The sequence below is a fragment of the Momordica charantia genome, assembly GCF_013281855.1.
Source record: "Momordica charantia cultivar OHB3-1 chromosome 9 unlocalized genomic scaffold, Mcharantia_2.0 BLBB01000009.1, whole genome shotgun sequence".
In the NCBI taxonomy this organism is placed as follows: domain Eukaryota; kingdom Viridiplantae; phylum Streptophyta; class Magnoliopsida; order Cucurbitales; family Cucurbitaceae; genus Momordica; species Momordica charantia.
This window is the reverse complement of record NW_028275167.1, coordinates 22,379,108-22,395,931: the sequence shown is the minus strand read 5'-3', so window position 1 is coordinate 22,395,931 and position 16,824 is coordinate 22,379,108. Positions and strand designations below refer to the sequence as shown.

The window sequence follows — 16,824 nt, the reverse complement described above, 5'->3', positions numbered from 1 at the left end:
GGATTCTTAAGTTGACCCAAATCAATTCCCAACTCAGGATTCCTATTCAAATTCGAAATTGAAATCTGGTGGGATTTTAACTCAGCTCCCAAGTAGGATTTTTTTTTTTTTTAAATTCAAATTCAAAATTTGATTGGATATCAAATTTAAATCCTTTTCAAATTCATCCAAAATCTGAATTATATTCCAACTTTTAAATTACGTTGGATAAATTTCATGTAATTACTGGTCGAGCGCAAGTGCTATTTATAGAAGAGAACCAATAATTGCATTAGGGTACAATTATTGATTTCTTACTATTGTCTTGACACTTGTCTCAACATAATTTGATACAACCTAAAGAGATAAAGTATGGCCGACAAGACAAGTCCTTGACTGTCATCTTATCTCTTTGGAATCTACTTTAAAAAAGCAAAGATAAGTGTGGCCGACAGGAGGCATCTTATCTTTGAAAAAGTAGGAAAAGTAAAGCGGAAATAATTACAAACTGACAAAGTAAAGAAAAGTCAGAAAATAAAGGCTGATATGACTGTTTTTGGACTGGATGCTTGCTTTAGAAATCTGTCGAAGTCACCCGGCTTCTCCTGATTTAGAGAGGATTGCAGATTCTGTATATCAATCGTAAAGGCTTTTCTGGTTTCCAATTAGGCCGTTCCATCCAGGGTCTTACTCTCGGCTTCCCGCCTATACTGCCCAAGGAACACCATCGATTTTCGACCAGGGTTGCCTTATGAGATATGGAATCCTCTCAACTGAGTCAATCCTATACGCTACCTGCGTTGCCTTGTGGTTGGTTACTCCACATCAGAAGCTTGCCATCTACTGCAACTAAATTTCTTCTGCAAGTCCTTCACAAAAACAGATTGAGATAGTGACGATAAGATCATAATACAATGATCTTATCTAAAATTCAAAACGAAATTTAAACAAATTAATTTACATAATTTACAATAATTAAATTAAACATTTGAAATATCTAGTCTCAGCTAGGCTGTGAATCTAGATATGGATCGTTGATGTCGTATCCTTCGAAGGGATCGAAGTCTTCTTCGTCGTCTACGGCATCATTGTTGACAGAGGTGGAAGAGTCAACGTCTGTCTGAACGTCTCTAGATCAGATATCTGAACCACGACTGTGTTGAGTACTGAGTTGAAGTCGGCTTGGGATCCGACTCTAGCTAGCGAGCTCATGACAGCGTTCTTGGCTAGAAGGAAGCTCTCATCTTCTTGCCTTGTCATGTCTTGAAGATGAACGTTGGTTTTCAACCAATCATTCATCTTGTCAGATTCTAGGTAGGAATAATCGAATTTTTCCCACCATTTGATGCGTAAAGCTTTGCTCAACGCTTTGAAGTTTCCACTGGGTCCTAGCTGGAAATTCAAGCAAAAGATCCATGGTATTTGAAAATACAAAGCAAATCTAAACGTCTTAGAGAGGGGAGACGAATAGATACTTTGTTGGAACAGGTGGTACGATCTCTGAACTTCCACCGGAAAAATTTCCTCGGACAGTCCAAAATATGTCCACCAAGTTTGAAACCAATTTGGAAAGTGCGATTTGTAAGCTTGCTTACAAAAAGTCACAAACCAAGAGTGGTTGTAACCTTGCAACCAGAAAACAATGTACCACGCTTTCATGTAGTCGCGGTAGTTGTATGTCTGAGGTTGAAAGGTTGCCGTCAGTTTCTTCCCTACAAACATACCCTGTTTCCAGGAGGAAGGGGTAAGGATGCGGAAGATCCTGAGTTTTGAGTAAATGGTCCTAGAAGGATCATTTCTGTCTGGAATATGAGTTATCTCTGCAGATTTTGAATCTACCAGAATAAACTCATAATAAGTTCGGGTCTTTTGAAGATCCTCTAGCAGGAAGTTAAAGCCATGAGGAAATATTTGACTACAGACTTCTTGGACCGAAGGTCCATCGAACTCTGGTTCAATGGTTGAGTCCACCAAGGTTGTTTTGGTGAAATAACCAGAAATTGGCGGCCTGGGCTGGAAAACCTTTGGCCTGACGATTTGAGAAAACGAGGAAGGATTCCTCGGAATCGTAGGTCTTGGAGCTGCTGCTGCCTTAGCAGGGGGCCTGTTTCTCGTTGTATTGCCGAAGGGGCGTAACAACATACTTGTGGGAGTTGGAAGGCTCGGAGGGCCTGATTGGATAGTCAAGATTCTCTAAGAAGAACCCGGCTGGCGCCTGGATACCGTTTCAAACTGGATATCCATGGCATAATTCTCTGCACTCATCGGAGATGGTACAGATGTTTGAGTAATGGGCCTTTTGCCCTTTGAGATAGCAGTCCTTGAAGAGGATGCTATTGTTTAAGGAGAAATGGATGATTCATTTCTCGGCGACGGATGTCGCTGATTGCTTTGCAGCGGAGGCCGCTGGGTGTTTTGCGGTGGAGGCCGCTGAGAGTTTGGCCGTCTACGGCCGGGAGGACGTTCCATTGGAGGGAAGAGAGATCAGGGCTGATTTGGGGCCTTCAAAAGATGTTCTCTTGAGAGGTAATCAGCAAGGGAGTTCTCGCTTCCTTTTATAGGCTCGATTTTGAAATCAAAGCAAGACAGTATGGCCTGCCATCTTGCAAAGATCTGCTTTGAGACAAGATTCTTTACATCTTTTTCAAAGATGTATTTGCTTGCTTTTGAATCCGTCCTTACGGTGAAATCCTTGTTGATAAGATCACTTTGGAATTTCTGAATGCAAAGTAATATTGCTAATACTTCTTTCTTTACTGTGGAATAGTTTTTCTGGGCACTATTCCAGATTCCTGAATGATAACGGACTATGAAGATTTTTCCGTTAACTTCCTGTTTGAGAACACCGCCGTAACCGATTTCTGAGGCGTCGGTGTCAATTATGAGGTTTGCCTGTTCATCCACTAGAGATAAGCATGAGATGCTTTTCGCTAGTGATTTGATGGATTGGACTGCGCGTGTATGTTCTATAGTCCAAGGCTTTGGATTCTTCTTCAATCTGTCATATAGTGGCCGACAAATTGTACGGAGATCTTTAATAAAGTCTCCAATGTAATTCACACAACCTAAAAATCGCTGTAGTTGTGTTTTGTCATGTATGACATCTGGAAATTTATCCACAAATTCCAAAGACCGTTGGATTGGTTTGATAATCCCTTGATTAATATCATAACTGAGGAATCTAACCTTTGTTTGGAACAACTTAATCTTTGGATGTGAGACCACAAGACCATTTGTTCTGATAATATTGAGAAATAACTGGAGATGCTTGAAGTGCTGATCTACAGTATTTGAGAATACCAGAATATCATCAATGTAGACTATTGTGAATTCTTGGTATTTGTTGAAGATATCGTTCATAATCTTTTGAAATTCGGATGGAGCATTCTTCAATCCGAATGGCATGACGTTCCATTGATACTGTCCGAATGGAACATTAAAGGCCGTCTTTCCGATACTATTGATATAAAGACTGATGTCTTCTTCAATTGATGAAATATATCTTGGAATTATCGGCTGACTGAATTCGAAGATAATCTCCTTGTTGAACTTCTTAGATACTATCCCTTTATCAGTGACTGAAAAAGGATATAATTGAGTTAAGAAGGGGGTACCTAGTATGACTCCTTCATTAAGGTTTTTGACCAGGATGAAGGTGTTGATGAGGCATACGTCGTCCTTGCAGATGTGGACCTTTGATAATTTGTATTTGATATTCAACAGATTCCCGCCGGCTCCCCTGAGAACTTCTTTGGTTTTTTCAAAGTATTTTGAAGGGACCAATCCCTCTTGGATGACGTTCTGATCGGCTCCAGAGTCGATAAGAGCGAATGTTTCCAACTAGAAGTCTCTGATTTTGAACATAATCTTGGACATCCACTTCTGGTTCTGAACTTTACTAATGTAATTGATCCCACTTGGTGAACCAATTTGTAAAGTTTGCTCAGGTCTTGAGGAGGTTTCTCCTTCTGTTGTTTCTGACTCTTGGATTTTTCTGAAGGTGAATTCAAGAGTAGAAAGTCGTTGCTTATTACTAGCAACTTCTTTTTTGAGATTCTTCACTTCAGTGTGGAGATCTTCAATTTGGATTGGCTTCTTAGCTTCTCCTTTGACCCTTTTTAGAATATCGTGAAAAGAGAATTCTATTAGGTCGTATTCTGGTTTCCTTTAAAGAGCTTCTGCTTCAAGGCTTTCCTGAAGTTTAACAAGACACACTCTTTTGGAGTCTTCATCGGGTAGTCGATCAATTAGATCAAAGAGAGCCTCTTGATCTTTACTGATGACATTGATATGGCCGTGGCATTTTCCAGCGCAATGGCCAGTACAGGAAATAATTCCATCTTCTTCAGAGGAATCACTTTGAGAGAAAAAATGTCTCTTCGTCAGAATCTTCTTCGTTTATGAGGTTGATCTCATCATTGTCAGTGGAAGATTCGGAACTCGAGGAGTTTTCTTCTTCACTTCTGATGGCATAGAGAAGAGATTGCCGTGTTTCTTCATCTATGGTCAGAGAATTGATTTTATTTTTCAAAGGGCACTTGCTGGAGTAGTGTCCTTTGCGGTTGCACTTGTAACAAACAACAGAGGATTTGTGAGGACGATTCTTTGAATAATCCTTCTTTCCCTTGTTCCTGTTGTAATATTTCCTTTTACGCCTTGGTAATTCGGAATCTTTTGATCTACTCTTGTTGAAGAGTCGTTTGTTGGAAGATTTCTTCTTTTTCTTCCGTTCTTCTTCAGGTCTGTTGTCAAGACCATATTGTTTGCAAAAAGTTCCCAATTCCTTTCAGTAGTCGGGATCTTTGATGACTTTGGCTGTATGCCTATTCTCTAGACAGAAATTAACGCATATCTGTTGAATCGTGGCATTGATGTCTCCGATTGTTAACTCCGCCCAATCGATACGATTAGTTGCAGAGTTTGTTGCCGTAGTCTGGTAGAATTTTTGAGCAATATAATATGGAAGTCCTTCGACGAACTTTTGCTTCCAGATATCTGCTCCGCATGTCGTAATGGTGTAAAGACGCGCCAGGAAGGTGTCTTTGTACCATTTGTAGTTACTCATCTTTCGGCATCAAAGGCTTAAAAGAGCTTCGACATTGATATCTGAGTAGACTTGAGTGCTACCAATAAAATTCTTGGTCATTGCAGAGATTAATTGATTTACCATATCTGGCTCATCAATCTGCATAGCATTAGAACCTTCCTGCTTGACAACCGATTTAGTTGCCGTCAGGATTTTCGTTCTATCTTTGTCGGTTAGCTGGTTATGCCACGAGCTCCTTAGGTTTCCGGAGAGACCCGAAATAAGGATTTGGGCTGTCTGTAAAATCGGCTTCTTGGTGCTGAAGGCAGTGGCTGCCATCATCATTTCTTGAAATGTATTCATCACTTGAGCTTCAGAATACCCGTCGATATTCCAAGTGATTATAGAAGATCCGTCATAAGATCGTTGATCATGGCGGAGATCGTCCCATCCCATATCCGGAGGAGATGGTTTAGGATAATGATTTTTTACTTCTGTGTGCATGGTGACCGGAAGTATTGTTGAGGATGAGGCCTGGAATGTAGTATAGTAGCCACTACATTTATACTCTTGGCCGCCTCGGTCTTTTGAGAAGAGTCTCCTTTATTAAGGGACAAAGAAGAAAGTCTTCTATTGATCTCAGCAAAAAGATTTGAGGGGTCATCTTTGAGAGGTCCAATCTTAAAACTATTTGGTTGAAAGATTGGCTGGCAGGGATCTACGGGTGAGATCCCTGGTATTTTGGAGATGGTAGGAAGAACCGGATTCTCGATTCTTTCTACAGCTTTAGATACCTCTGAAAGGATCTTATTTGAGTAGTTGAGTTGATGTTGGATGTTCTTAATCTCCCGAACACCAACTTTCTGAACTTTGTCTTCATCTATCGTCTTATAGGGTGAAGACACCATTTTTATGGCAGGTATTACTGGGTGAGAGAAGGTAGCTTCTTCTTCCGGAGGGAAGCTGGAAGCTATTTCTTTGCCTCTTGCTGTGACCCAGACAGTGTCATTTCTTATGACTGCTACTTGTCCATCGGCTTGGAGCTTTTTGATTAGAGCTTCGTTCCTAACCAGCTCTCGTTCTTGTATCTTTGAGGTGAAATCGCCAAGGGTCATGACAGGTTTCCTTGTTTCTTTTGGTGCAGCAATCCACATATCGATGTATTTGCTGTATAATTCTTCATAACGCTTCTCAGGTTTTGAGATTACGTTTATTTGATTGAAGGCGGATTCAGTTCTCCTTTCCATGTCGGATTGAGTTGGAGAGAGAGATCCTTCTTCATACTGAACGTCAGGGATCGGATGAGTGAAATCTACTGACGCTCGCATGGATTCAGATCTTTTAGAAGATCTATTAATAGTGCTTACTGACCTAGCGTCTGAAGATACGCTTGGACGGCTGCTCATGACTTCTCTAATTCTGAGATATCTTGCCTCAGAATTGAATTGTACTTCGACATTTCCGTCTGGAAATTCGGTGATTGATGCCTCCGTATTAGTCCTTCTAGCGGGGGCTGATACTCCTTAAAGTCTCCAGATAGTGTTTCTAGAGATTTCATCCCATCGAAGCGTCTTCGGGATGGTCATCGAAGATTCTTCGAGAGTGACTTCCATTAGCATGGTGTAACCTTTAGGAGAGACACCAAGTGCTTTTGGAGAAAGGTTGGTATGCATCAATTTATAATAGATGCGATATGAAACAGCAAACGGGAGAGACCTGTCTTTGAGCTCCAATCCTTCAGAATGAACATCTAGACATAGAACGTCCATGATATTCTTGTCTTGAAGGGAGACAGTAAGACCTGGTTTGCAGTTGAAATAAACTGGTCCTTGTACCAGATTTGATTCGACGATCCCCAGTAGAGAGGGAGTGAAGTTGAATGTCTCTTATCCCGAAGGGCGAGATAAATTGGAACATCTAGGCCTTCTCTGAAGAGAGGCTTCAAAGCCACTTGAACGCATCCAATATGGAGGTATTTGAATTTATTCCCGACTCTGAAGAGGGTTTCTTCAGGGAGAAGGGTGATCTCTGTGAATTCATCATTCATGGCCACGTTCTCCTCGGTGATGATGATAACATCCTGCTGGGAGAAATTGAAGGTATTTATTTTGTATACCTGATTTGGATCTATCTTGGGGATAGACCAATTTTTTAGGCGGTCTTCAACCTTAGCCAGATGGGCTTCGGCTGAATTATGCTCGGCTAAAATCTTTGAAAAATCATTCTCTGATTTTTGCTTGCTTGAAGAAGAGGAGGAAGAGGAAGCTGTGTCGACAATAGGCTGAGAATGGGGGGAGATTTTCGAGAGGAGCTTAGACAGCATAAGGGGGGAGAAAAGGGAATCTGGAGATATCTAGGAGATAGAAATAAAATCTTTCTAAGCTCGTAATCTTTTATTTTGATAATAATCTATCTCTTAATTAAATCGAATTCTTTGATCAATCGATCTATATTCAATCATCTTTATATCTTCTAACTATAAATTCTCAATCATGAAGGTTAACCACGCCTTTATCATGATTTCTAGAGAATGGATAGCTAGAGTTTAACAAGAGATCGAACAAGAGAGATACCCAAATCAGACTTATTTAGTAGATAGGTTAAAAATCAAAAGGAAAGAATAGAACCTTAGAGCGATATTAGATCTATCATCCCTTCCACCCCCAGATTCAGAGAGGAGTTTACTCCATGAGAGAGAAAAGAAAAGAGAGAAAGAGTCGTGTTGGCTCTGATACCATTACTGGTCGAGCGCAAGTGCTATTTATAGAAGAGAACCAATAATTGCACCAGGGTACAATTATTGATTTCTTACTATAATTGATAATTAGGTTTCTTTTTAGAAAGAGGTAAAAAATCCAATGGATTATTGCATGGAGTGAGAAGTCTAATTTCCCTAATATTTTGCCCACCAGACAATGCTGCAAATTAGCTAGAGACAATTTCATATATTTGCTTAAAAAAGTTCCAAGTTTGAACTTGGACTTTCTTTTCCATCATGGTATTGGGAAAACAATAAAATTTTAAAAGACACATTTATCTTTGTAAAAAAAACAGGGACTTCATTGGTTAAGAAAAATAATAATAATATAATAAACTTTTAAAAAGACACATTTATCTTTGTGAAGAAAACTTCATTGGTAAAGATTTTTTCTTTTGACATCCAAAATTTATTTATTTGCCAAGGGGATATCCAAAATTTCTGCAGTATGTGAAAATGATTTCTGGGAACGTGCCGTTGAGCAATTGGTTTTCGTTGTTCCGGAACAGACAGATCTCTCGCAGATGCAGCTCAGAAAATGGTAGATATTTTTCTCCCCACAGAAATCCGAGAGATTTGGTACACAGCAATCGGAACAACATTCCCCTCCGATCGGATTGAGCCATGGGAGCGCCACTTCCATGGAGCTCAACTCTTCATGCTTCTCCGATCAACCACAAATCGCCCATTTCCATTTCATCCCCTTCCAATCTCATCTACTATTACTCTAAACGATCTCGTGTAAATCATTCATCCCCTCGTCGTTGCGCTGTTTGTGCTCAGAATTCCAATTCGCCGCGCTCAAAATCCACCATCTCCGATGCTCCGAGTTCGAAACCTGCCGTGCTCGGAGATTGCCAGGGGAATGAGGTCGCTCGGGTCTCTTCGACTCCGATTCGACGGCGTAACAATGGGATTCTCTCCCTAATGTCTCTATTTGATAAACGTTCTCTTTGGCGAAGGATCTTTTTTGCCTCGAAGAAAGTTAGGAGTATCATTTTGCTCAACGTCGTCACCATTGTTTATGGTGAGCTCACTTTCCTATCGGGTCTGTTACTAATGTTCTGAATTAATGGTATGAATGAAAAAAAAAAAGAATGTGGAGACTTTGTTCTTGTTAGTTGTTATTATATTATTTTAATTTGGGATCCATGCTTGTCTGGTAGCCAACTCTCCCATATATTTGGACTGGGTTTATGTTGTTTGCTTTATACTTGATCGTTGCAACTAGAAACCTTCCCATTATATACAAAAGTCTTGCAGTTTCCCTCTTTTTTCTACAATAAGGAACTCGTTTAGATCTTCAACTAAAGTACCCTTCTATTTTTCAAATCTTTGCTGCTGTAGCTAGCAGTATTCCAGTCGTGAAAGAGGTTGAAGAATTAGTGGATCCAGCAACCTTCAATGTTGTGCGGTTTGCCATCGCTGCCATTCCATTCGCTCCATTGGTACTGTATAAATGGAATGATGTTCAGACCCGTAATGCTGGAATAGAGTTGGGTTTCTGGGTTAGTCTTGGGTACCTGATGCAGGCATTTGGACTTCTTACATCTGATGCTGGTCGTGCATCTTTCATATCAATTCTCACTGTAAGATTCTGAGTTATGTGTAGGGGTTCGTGGTGTAACCTTTCTTGCTATAATATTGTGTATTAAGGTACTTATGTATCAATAATCAGGTACTTGTAGTTCCTTTTCTTGATGGGCTTTTAGGGGCTGTAGTTCCTGCTCGTACCTGGTTTGGAGCTCTCATGTCTGTCGTTGGAGTTGCAATGCTGGAATCCAGTGGATCCCCTCCATGTGTATGTTTAGTTTCAAAATTATTTGGTTACCAAGTAACAACAATTGTAATAGTTGACAGACTTTAAGTGGTATAATTTTTGAATGCTCTAAATTTGAGATTTTTATATTCGTATTGATGGTGATTCAACTAATTTTTATGACCTGATTCAGGTGGGAGATCTTTTGAACTTCTTGAGTGCAATATTTTTTGGTGTGCATATGCTTAGAACAGAGCATATTTCAAGACGTACAGAAAAAGATAAATTCCTTCCACTCCTTGCATTTGAGGTTAATATTTTCTCATGTAGACACTAGCCATTGTATTAGTTTTCCTGCACATTTTGAACGATTTTAATTCCTTTCTTCAGGTTTGTGTTGTTTCTATTCTATCGACAGTTTGGTATTTTATTGGAAGATGGATTGATGGAACTGAAGCAATAAGTGTGTCATGGAATTGGGAAACGTATTTAGATTGGGTGTTCGTGTTTCCTTGGATACCTGCTCTTTATACAGGATTATTGTCCACTGGTTTTTGCCTGTGGCTTGAGGTATGCTTTCTAATTTCATTTCAATATAAAATTTTAATTTGAGTTTTGCTTTCCTTTGAGTTACTATTACATTTTTCTTGAGCCTCTGCTCTGTCTTGTTTGTTTTCCTTTTCTTTTTGAATTTGTACTGTAACTTAATTCAAATTCACTCTCTTGTTATTTGTTGAGCCTATATGAAAAAATAGAATGAGAAAAGCTAATTGCACTTAAGCATACATTCTTCCTTGAACTTCATGAAAGGAGCACATCTTTGTAGATAAAGGTATATAGGTGAATGTCCATTTGTAGTTGTTCTGATATGCCCACCTGTACACAAGTGTAGTGTATGAGATGAAGGGGGTTAAGGGGATAACTAGGGGCAAGAGAGTGGGACCTTGTAATGGAGTTGTTATAACTTATAACTCATGCATTCTGGGGGGATATGGTTAGTTTGAAGAATATAGAGTTTAGGGTTGAAACTCAAGGAGGAAAGAAGCTGTTGAGGTAAATTTCAAAGAAGAGAGGTGATAAAAAAGAGGGTAAAGAAGGTTGAAGTTTGAGAATTTGAAGAACTTTGAGAAGGTTGAAGTTTCGAAGATTATCGTTCAATTGCTGTTTGGGCCAGTTTTTTCTTCCAAATCAAGCCTTCTTTGGGTTAATGGTACTAAAGCCCTTTTATACGAATTTGGGTCCGAAAGGAATCAGATGGGTTTTAAAGAAAAAAGTAGATCTTTGATGGATTGTCTCAACATGGCAAAGTTTAAAGCTTTTCATTGAACTGCTCTCTCCTATTTATTTTTGAATTACTCTCCTAGCATGATTTGTTCTAATTGGGAGGCTTTCATTTCTCATTTTTAGATCTTGGATACTTGTTCTTCCTTTTTGCTTTCTATTTTTTCTCTCTTTTTATTCCTTTGAGAGTTTGTTTCTTTAAACAAATTTTGTTTCTTTTTATATATCAATGAAAAGTTCATTTCTTGTAAAAAAATAAAAGAACTCAGAGAAGGTTGAAGAGTTTGAGGTCTAGTGGGAGAGCTTGAAGTCTCTTGAATTCCCCATGTCTTTGTTTTATATATTTTTCTTTTTCTTTCTTTTTTTTTTTTGAAACGAAAAGATTTCATTGATATAATGAAAAAAGGAGCGAGAGATGATTACAAAAAAGAAAGAGGACCCACAAGCAGGTTACAAAAAAGCTCTCCAATTTGTCAATAAGGAGGCAAAGCTATACGAGTGGAAGAGGGGGAGCATTTACACCAAGTAATGACCAAAAAAAACAATGGATTCAAAAGTGGCATGTGGAGAGCGCTCCAAAGCTTGGAAGATTAGACGGTTCCGTTCATTCCATGTAGTCCAAAGAAGAGCCCGAATGAAGTGGATCCATAGGCTAGCTTTTTCTTTCTTGAATGGGTGGCCCACAAGAGTCGAAGCAAGCAGTTGAGATATATTGGTGGGCAGTTGAGACATTCCATGTCTTTGTTTTGTAATGAAACCATATGAAGGTAATTGTTATCATCAATTTAGTATTAGAGGGATGAGAATCTTGGGGAACGTATATAAGTGAAAAAAAAGAGGTAAAATACATAAGAGGCTATGACATAAAGGGTTGTGAGAGTATGGCTGAGATCACTAAGAGTGCAAGGTGTTGTTGAGTGAGAAATAACACGAGTTAGTGAAGAGTTGAGTCAATTGTTGGAGAAGGGAATGCAAATGTTGATACAATGAATAGAGTATTGGAGTTGATATGACAATAGTGAGAGAATGCAACTCCCAATCAGAAGTACAAAGAAGATAAAGGGACCAACATCCCTTGTTGAGAGTAACTAAGGAGGAGGAAGTAGTGGTGGGTCCGTTGGTACGTAAGCATGAGATTCTTGATCCTTAGTTAGAAATACAAACATTTGAGAGAGGATTTTGTAAGTTATCCCTTACTGTTCTATATTTTTTTATTTTTTTTTTTTCTTTTTCATTTTTTTTAACGGGGAGTCGGAGCTTTGCTCCTTTGTATCCAGGGACACCCGCACTCGCCCTAAGGCCCAGATTCGGGAGACATCATAGATTTTTAGTATTAAGCTCCCTAGAAAATTCGAACTTAAGGTCTCTAAGCCAATATGACCAAGAGACCCCAAACCCTTGCCAGTTGAGCAGGGACACTGCTCTATTGATATTTCAAAAATGGGGAGTTCCAAAATAGATCAATTCACATAATGAAAGGAAATCACAGAACTAACAAACAAAAGGAAATCTTTCCAGCCTATTCGAGAGGGTTGGACTTCTCTTCCAACACGCCATGTTCCTAACAATACTTAGACTACCCTCTTTCCTTTCTCCCCTTCCGACTTATACAGACTGAACATATGCTAGCCACCTGTCTGGGAATTATTTCCCATTTACTCTTCCTAGAGTAAGTATTCACAATAGGGCCTAACATAATTGTTGAAAGAAATGCCATACTACGAGGGTGTGGTGTCAAGTTTTAGTAAAATGTTATCCTCTAGGATTGGATATTAAGACCTACTCAATTAATGTCAACAACAAGATATTACTTTATCTAGAAATTTAGTGATGGGCCTAACATATTTGTTGGAAGAAATGCCGTACTACGAGCGTATATTGTCAAGCTTCAGTAAAATGTTATTAACAGGGATTTCATCCTCTAGGATTGGATATTAGGACCTACTCAAAATGTCAACAACAAGGCCTAGCTTTGTCTAGAAATTTAGTGATGAGATATGAAATTAACCGATTAATAAAAAAATTAGAAACAAACACTCTAGAATTAAATGTACCAAAGGGAAAACGTCCTAGTGAAAACTCACTTCTTTGTTTTGTAATCATCAATGTTTTCACACTGCATTTGTGCAATTGACTATGGCGAGGGGTGATGTGAGGTGCACGTGCATTGCATGAGTGATATCCTACGCAAGCACCGGCAATAAGGCACTCGCCATTTGTGCATTTTAGTTGCTATGAACATATGTTAAACTTTTATGTATGTGTGTATATTTGTATGTATGAATTTGTACGTGCATATTTATATTTATGCATGTATATCTATCCGTATACAAATGCGGCACATACAAATTTGCCCTTAAAAAGTACAATGAACATAAAGATGCTGCATAAGGCATCTGAAGGTGCCTAAATGAATCTGCATTCTCTTTCATTCTTTCATTTGCTTACGAGAGTTGCCTTTTCTACCCAAAAAAGAAAAAGTAAATTTTAAGGCATGAATTCTTAGCAACACAATATGATTCTCCAGATGGCTGCCATGTGCGATGTATCAGCCACAGAAACTGCCATTATTTACAGCTTGGATCCAGTCTGGGGCGGTAGTTTTGCCTGGTTTATGCTTGGTGAAAGGTGGGGACCGAGCGGTTGGATTGGTGCTGCTCTTGTGCTAGGTAAACTTCGAAAAAATTTGCAATCAGAGCTAAGCTATTTATCTTTCTGTAGTTGGTTAAGAACACATACTGACCAAATCTTTTTTCACTTTCCATATATGTTAGCCAATAATGCATTTGAATAAACTTTCTGCGTTTTGTGACTTTTTCATGCCTTTTAAAAATTCTAGATAACATCGTACATACCTGTTATTTTGTTTCTTCCTGTATTAGTTTAAGTGTTTTCTGCTTGATAAAACTGCCATATGTCAGCGGGTTTATCTTCTTCCCTAGCCTTGCATTTGTGCGTTAACTTCAGCATTATGAAACTACTAATTTAAAGTTGGTTAAGAAATACTAATTTAAAGTTGGTTAAGAAATACATTTGGTCCATTTACTTTCACTAAAGTAACAATTTAGTCCTTAAACTTTAGTTTGTAACAGTCTCTATACTTTCACTAAAGTAACAATTCAGTCCCTAAACTTTAACCTGTAACAATTTAGTCTCTATCGTAAAAAAATTTATTAAAATGAAAGTGTCAAATTTTATCATATAACAATTTAATCTTTCTAGTTATAAACATATTTGGTCCCTCCTTAGTTTATTTATCTATATATATAAGAAACTTAACAAAAAAAAATTCATGACAATGACTAAATTGTTGTCAACTTCAAATTACAAGGATTAAATTGTTACATATTAAAGTTCAAAGACTAAATTATTATCAATTCGTAAGTATAGGAACTAAATCGTTGCAAACTAAAGTACATGAACTAAAGTATACTTTAGCCAAAGTACAAGAACCAAAAGTGTTTTTTAACCTTAAAAGTTCAATGCTTCTTAGTTGTTATTTTTTCTAAAAAAAAAAAAAAAAAAGAAGAAGAAAGAAAAGGGAAAAGAAAAGAAAGTTCAATGGTTTCTCAAAAGGAGGCGAGATTGAAACGAAAAGAAAAAGACAAAGAAGCAAGGACAGATTTTTTTTTAAAGTAAAGTTAGCCATAATAGTGCTGAACCAAATGACTCTAGTTTCCCCTTTGAACGGAGTACATTAACAAGATGGATTAAAGCTGCCTCATTTCTATTAGGAAAACATAACTGATATCGAATGGCTTGAGAACTCTGGATCAACAGCAATAGAAAACAGGCATTGGAAAGAAAAAAGATGCTGATGGTTCTCCTAAATCACCTTTATACATCACGCACCAGTTAAGTGAGAAGAAAACTTTACATTTCTTTTCTGAACCAAAATCACAAGTGTTCAACTTCTTGAATGAAAACCCAAAGGAAACCTTTCACCTTTTTAGGCATTTTAGCCTTCCAAATAATATCAATCAACACAGGTTCAGAAGGCACTTGATTCATAGAGATGGCCAGGATTAGAGAACTAACAGAGAAACATCCACTGCTATGAAGAGTCCACCATCTAGTATCTTCCTGGTTTGTTGGTAAATAGGAGCGATAAGGCTTAGCATCTCGATCCACTCCCTGCTTTTTCTGTCAGTAAGTTTTCTCTTGAATTGTGATTCCAACCCATTCTGAGTCCTTAGACCAACATTTACTGATGCTAAACCCCTCAGACTTAACCACATTTTAGAGCCTCTGTAAGGAAAAGTTGCGAGAGAGGCCTCGCTGATCCCCCGGTTCTCCAAAAGAGGATTTCTATGAAGTCCTTTCAGAGCATAGTGTGCTTGAGCGGACCAGGGATTACATCCAAACCAAAGAACATAAGAAACAATTTTCTCTTTTTTTCTAGCTCAGTGTTACGTATGATCACTCACATGTTTGGACTTATAAACCTCAAAACCTGTAAGAATCGTTGATGGTATCGAACCATGCTTAAGTGGTGCTCATATTATCTAACTGACTTCACCAAACACAGTCATATTTACCATGAGACTTTATGTATTCCTTTGCATCTTATTCCATGAGATATGGTGTTCATACCGCCATTTTACTTGCTAGACTTTTTTACAGTGTCCTGCTGATGTTAAATAAATAATATGCAGGTGGAAGCTTAACAGTGCAGATATTTGCATCGTCTCCAACAAAATCTAGCAAAGATGAGAGAAACAAGGAAGTTCGTGGCCTCTTGGGTTCGGGCGATAACCGCAGTTTATCGACCTCTCCAATTGTGGTAACAACAAGAAAGGATGTTACAGATCACCTGAAGAAGTAAGGCACATTATTTATTTACACATTAGATATAGATATACCCAATAATCAGAGCTATACCTATGAATATGTACATATACTATCCTTTTGTCTTCCTTTGGAATATATAAGTTTCTTATCTGAAAAAAGAATATGTACATATTCTATCAAAGAAGTGATGTTACTAACTAGTTTTAGGTAAGTTTTGTTTGTCTAAGTTTGTAATCATGTAATATTGGCTGCTGGAGGCCTGTAGGCATCAGTCATTAGTAACAAAATGTATATCTACCCTATATATTTGAATAAATTAGAGCCCGATTGGTAACGTTTTTATTTTTTGTTCTTTGTTCTTTGTTTTCATTGAGAAACGTGCATATGGTGGTGCCTCTTGTTTTTTGTTTTTAGGAAATATTCTCAAGATTGTATGTTAATTTTGAAAACAACAGAATGTGTGGTTTCTTAGGGCACGTTTGGTAATGCACCGCCCGAACCCAAGAAACCACACATTCTGTTGTGTAACTCTTCCTATTTTTCCATTATTATTAATGGTAAGTCTTGGGGGAAAATCCTTGCATCGAGGGGTCTTCGACAGGATGATCCGCTCTCTCCATTTCTCTTCATCCTAGTGGCTGATTGTCTAAGTAGGATCTTGTCTAATGTAGAAGCGAGCTCTTTCATTTAAGGATTCTCAGTAGGTCGAAGAAATCTGCAAAATTAGTTATTCTCATCACACAAGGGAAAGGATGTTAAGAGCCTTTTCTCTTGCATAAATCTCTTTGAGGAAGCCTCGGGCCTAAATGTGAACAATCATAAGTAGGAGATGTTGGGGATAAATTGTGAAGATGACCATATTTCTCAACTAGCAAACATGCTGGGTTGTAAGGTAGTACCTGGCCTAGCTCATACTTGGGCCTCCCCCAAAAACATCCCTTCTTTTGGGACCCAATCAACATCTATTTTTTTTTTGTCGACCATGATTTTTTTCTTCGATTTGGAGTTTTTCATGTAAATTATTGTGTTTCTTTAGTGTTGTTGTTTTATTTTAATTGTTTAGTTATTTTTTTACTTATTCCTGCCATAGAAGTAGGGTTTCTTTCCCATAAATGTGTTATCAAAGCTTTAAGAGGCTGTTTGGCTCAAAGGGTTGGCTTGGGATGGGTTTGGCATCCTAAGCCAACCCCCCATCCCAAGCCAACTCCTTGTTTGGAAACCCATGGGCTT

The 16,824-nt window shown here is 38.3% G+C and overlaps 1 protein-coding gene across 1 annotated transcript; it reads left to right on the top strand.

Annotated features, from left to right (window-relative positions):
- The first annotated feature begins 8,174 nt into the window (after positions 1–8,174).
- On the top strand, positions 8,175–15,936 carry LOC111018331 (uncharacterized). The gene is made up of 7 exons (XM_022294372.2): positions 8,175–8,790; positions 9,111–9,352; positions 9,442–9,564; positions 9,716–9,832; positions 9,913–10,092; positions 13,331–13,472; positions 15,459–15,936. The coding sequence occupies exons 1-7, from the start codon at positions 8,388–8,390 to the stop codon at positions 15,626–15,628; spliced, it is 1,377 nt and encodes a 458-aa protein (XP_022150064.1). The 5' UTR covers positions 8,175–8,387; the 3' UTR covers positions 15,629–15,936.
- The last annotated feature ends 888 nt before the right edge of the window (positions 15,937–16,824 follow it).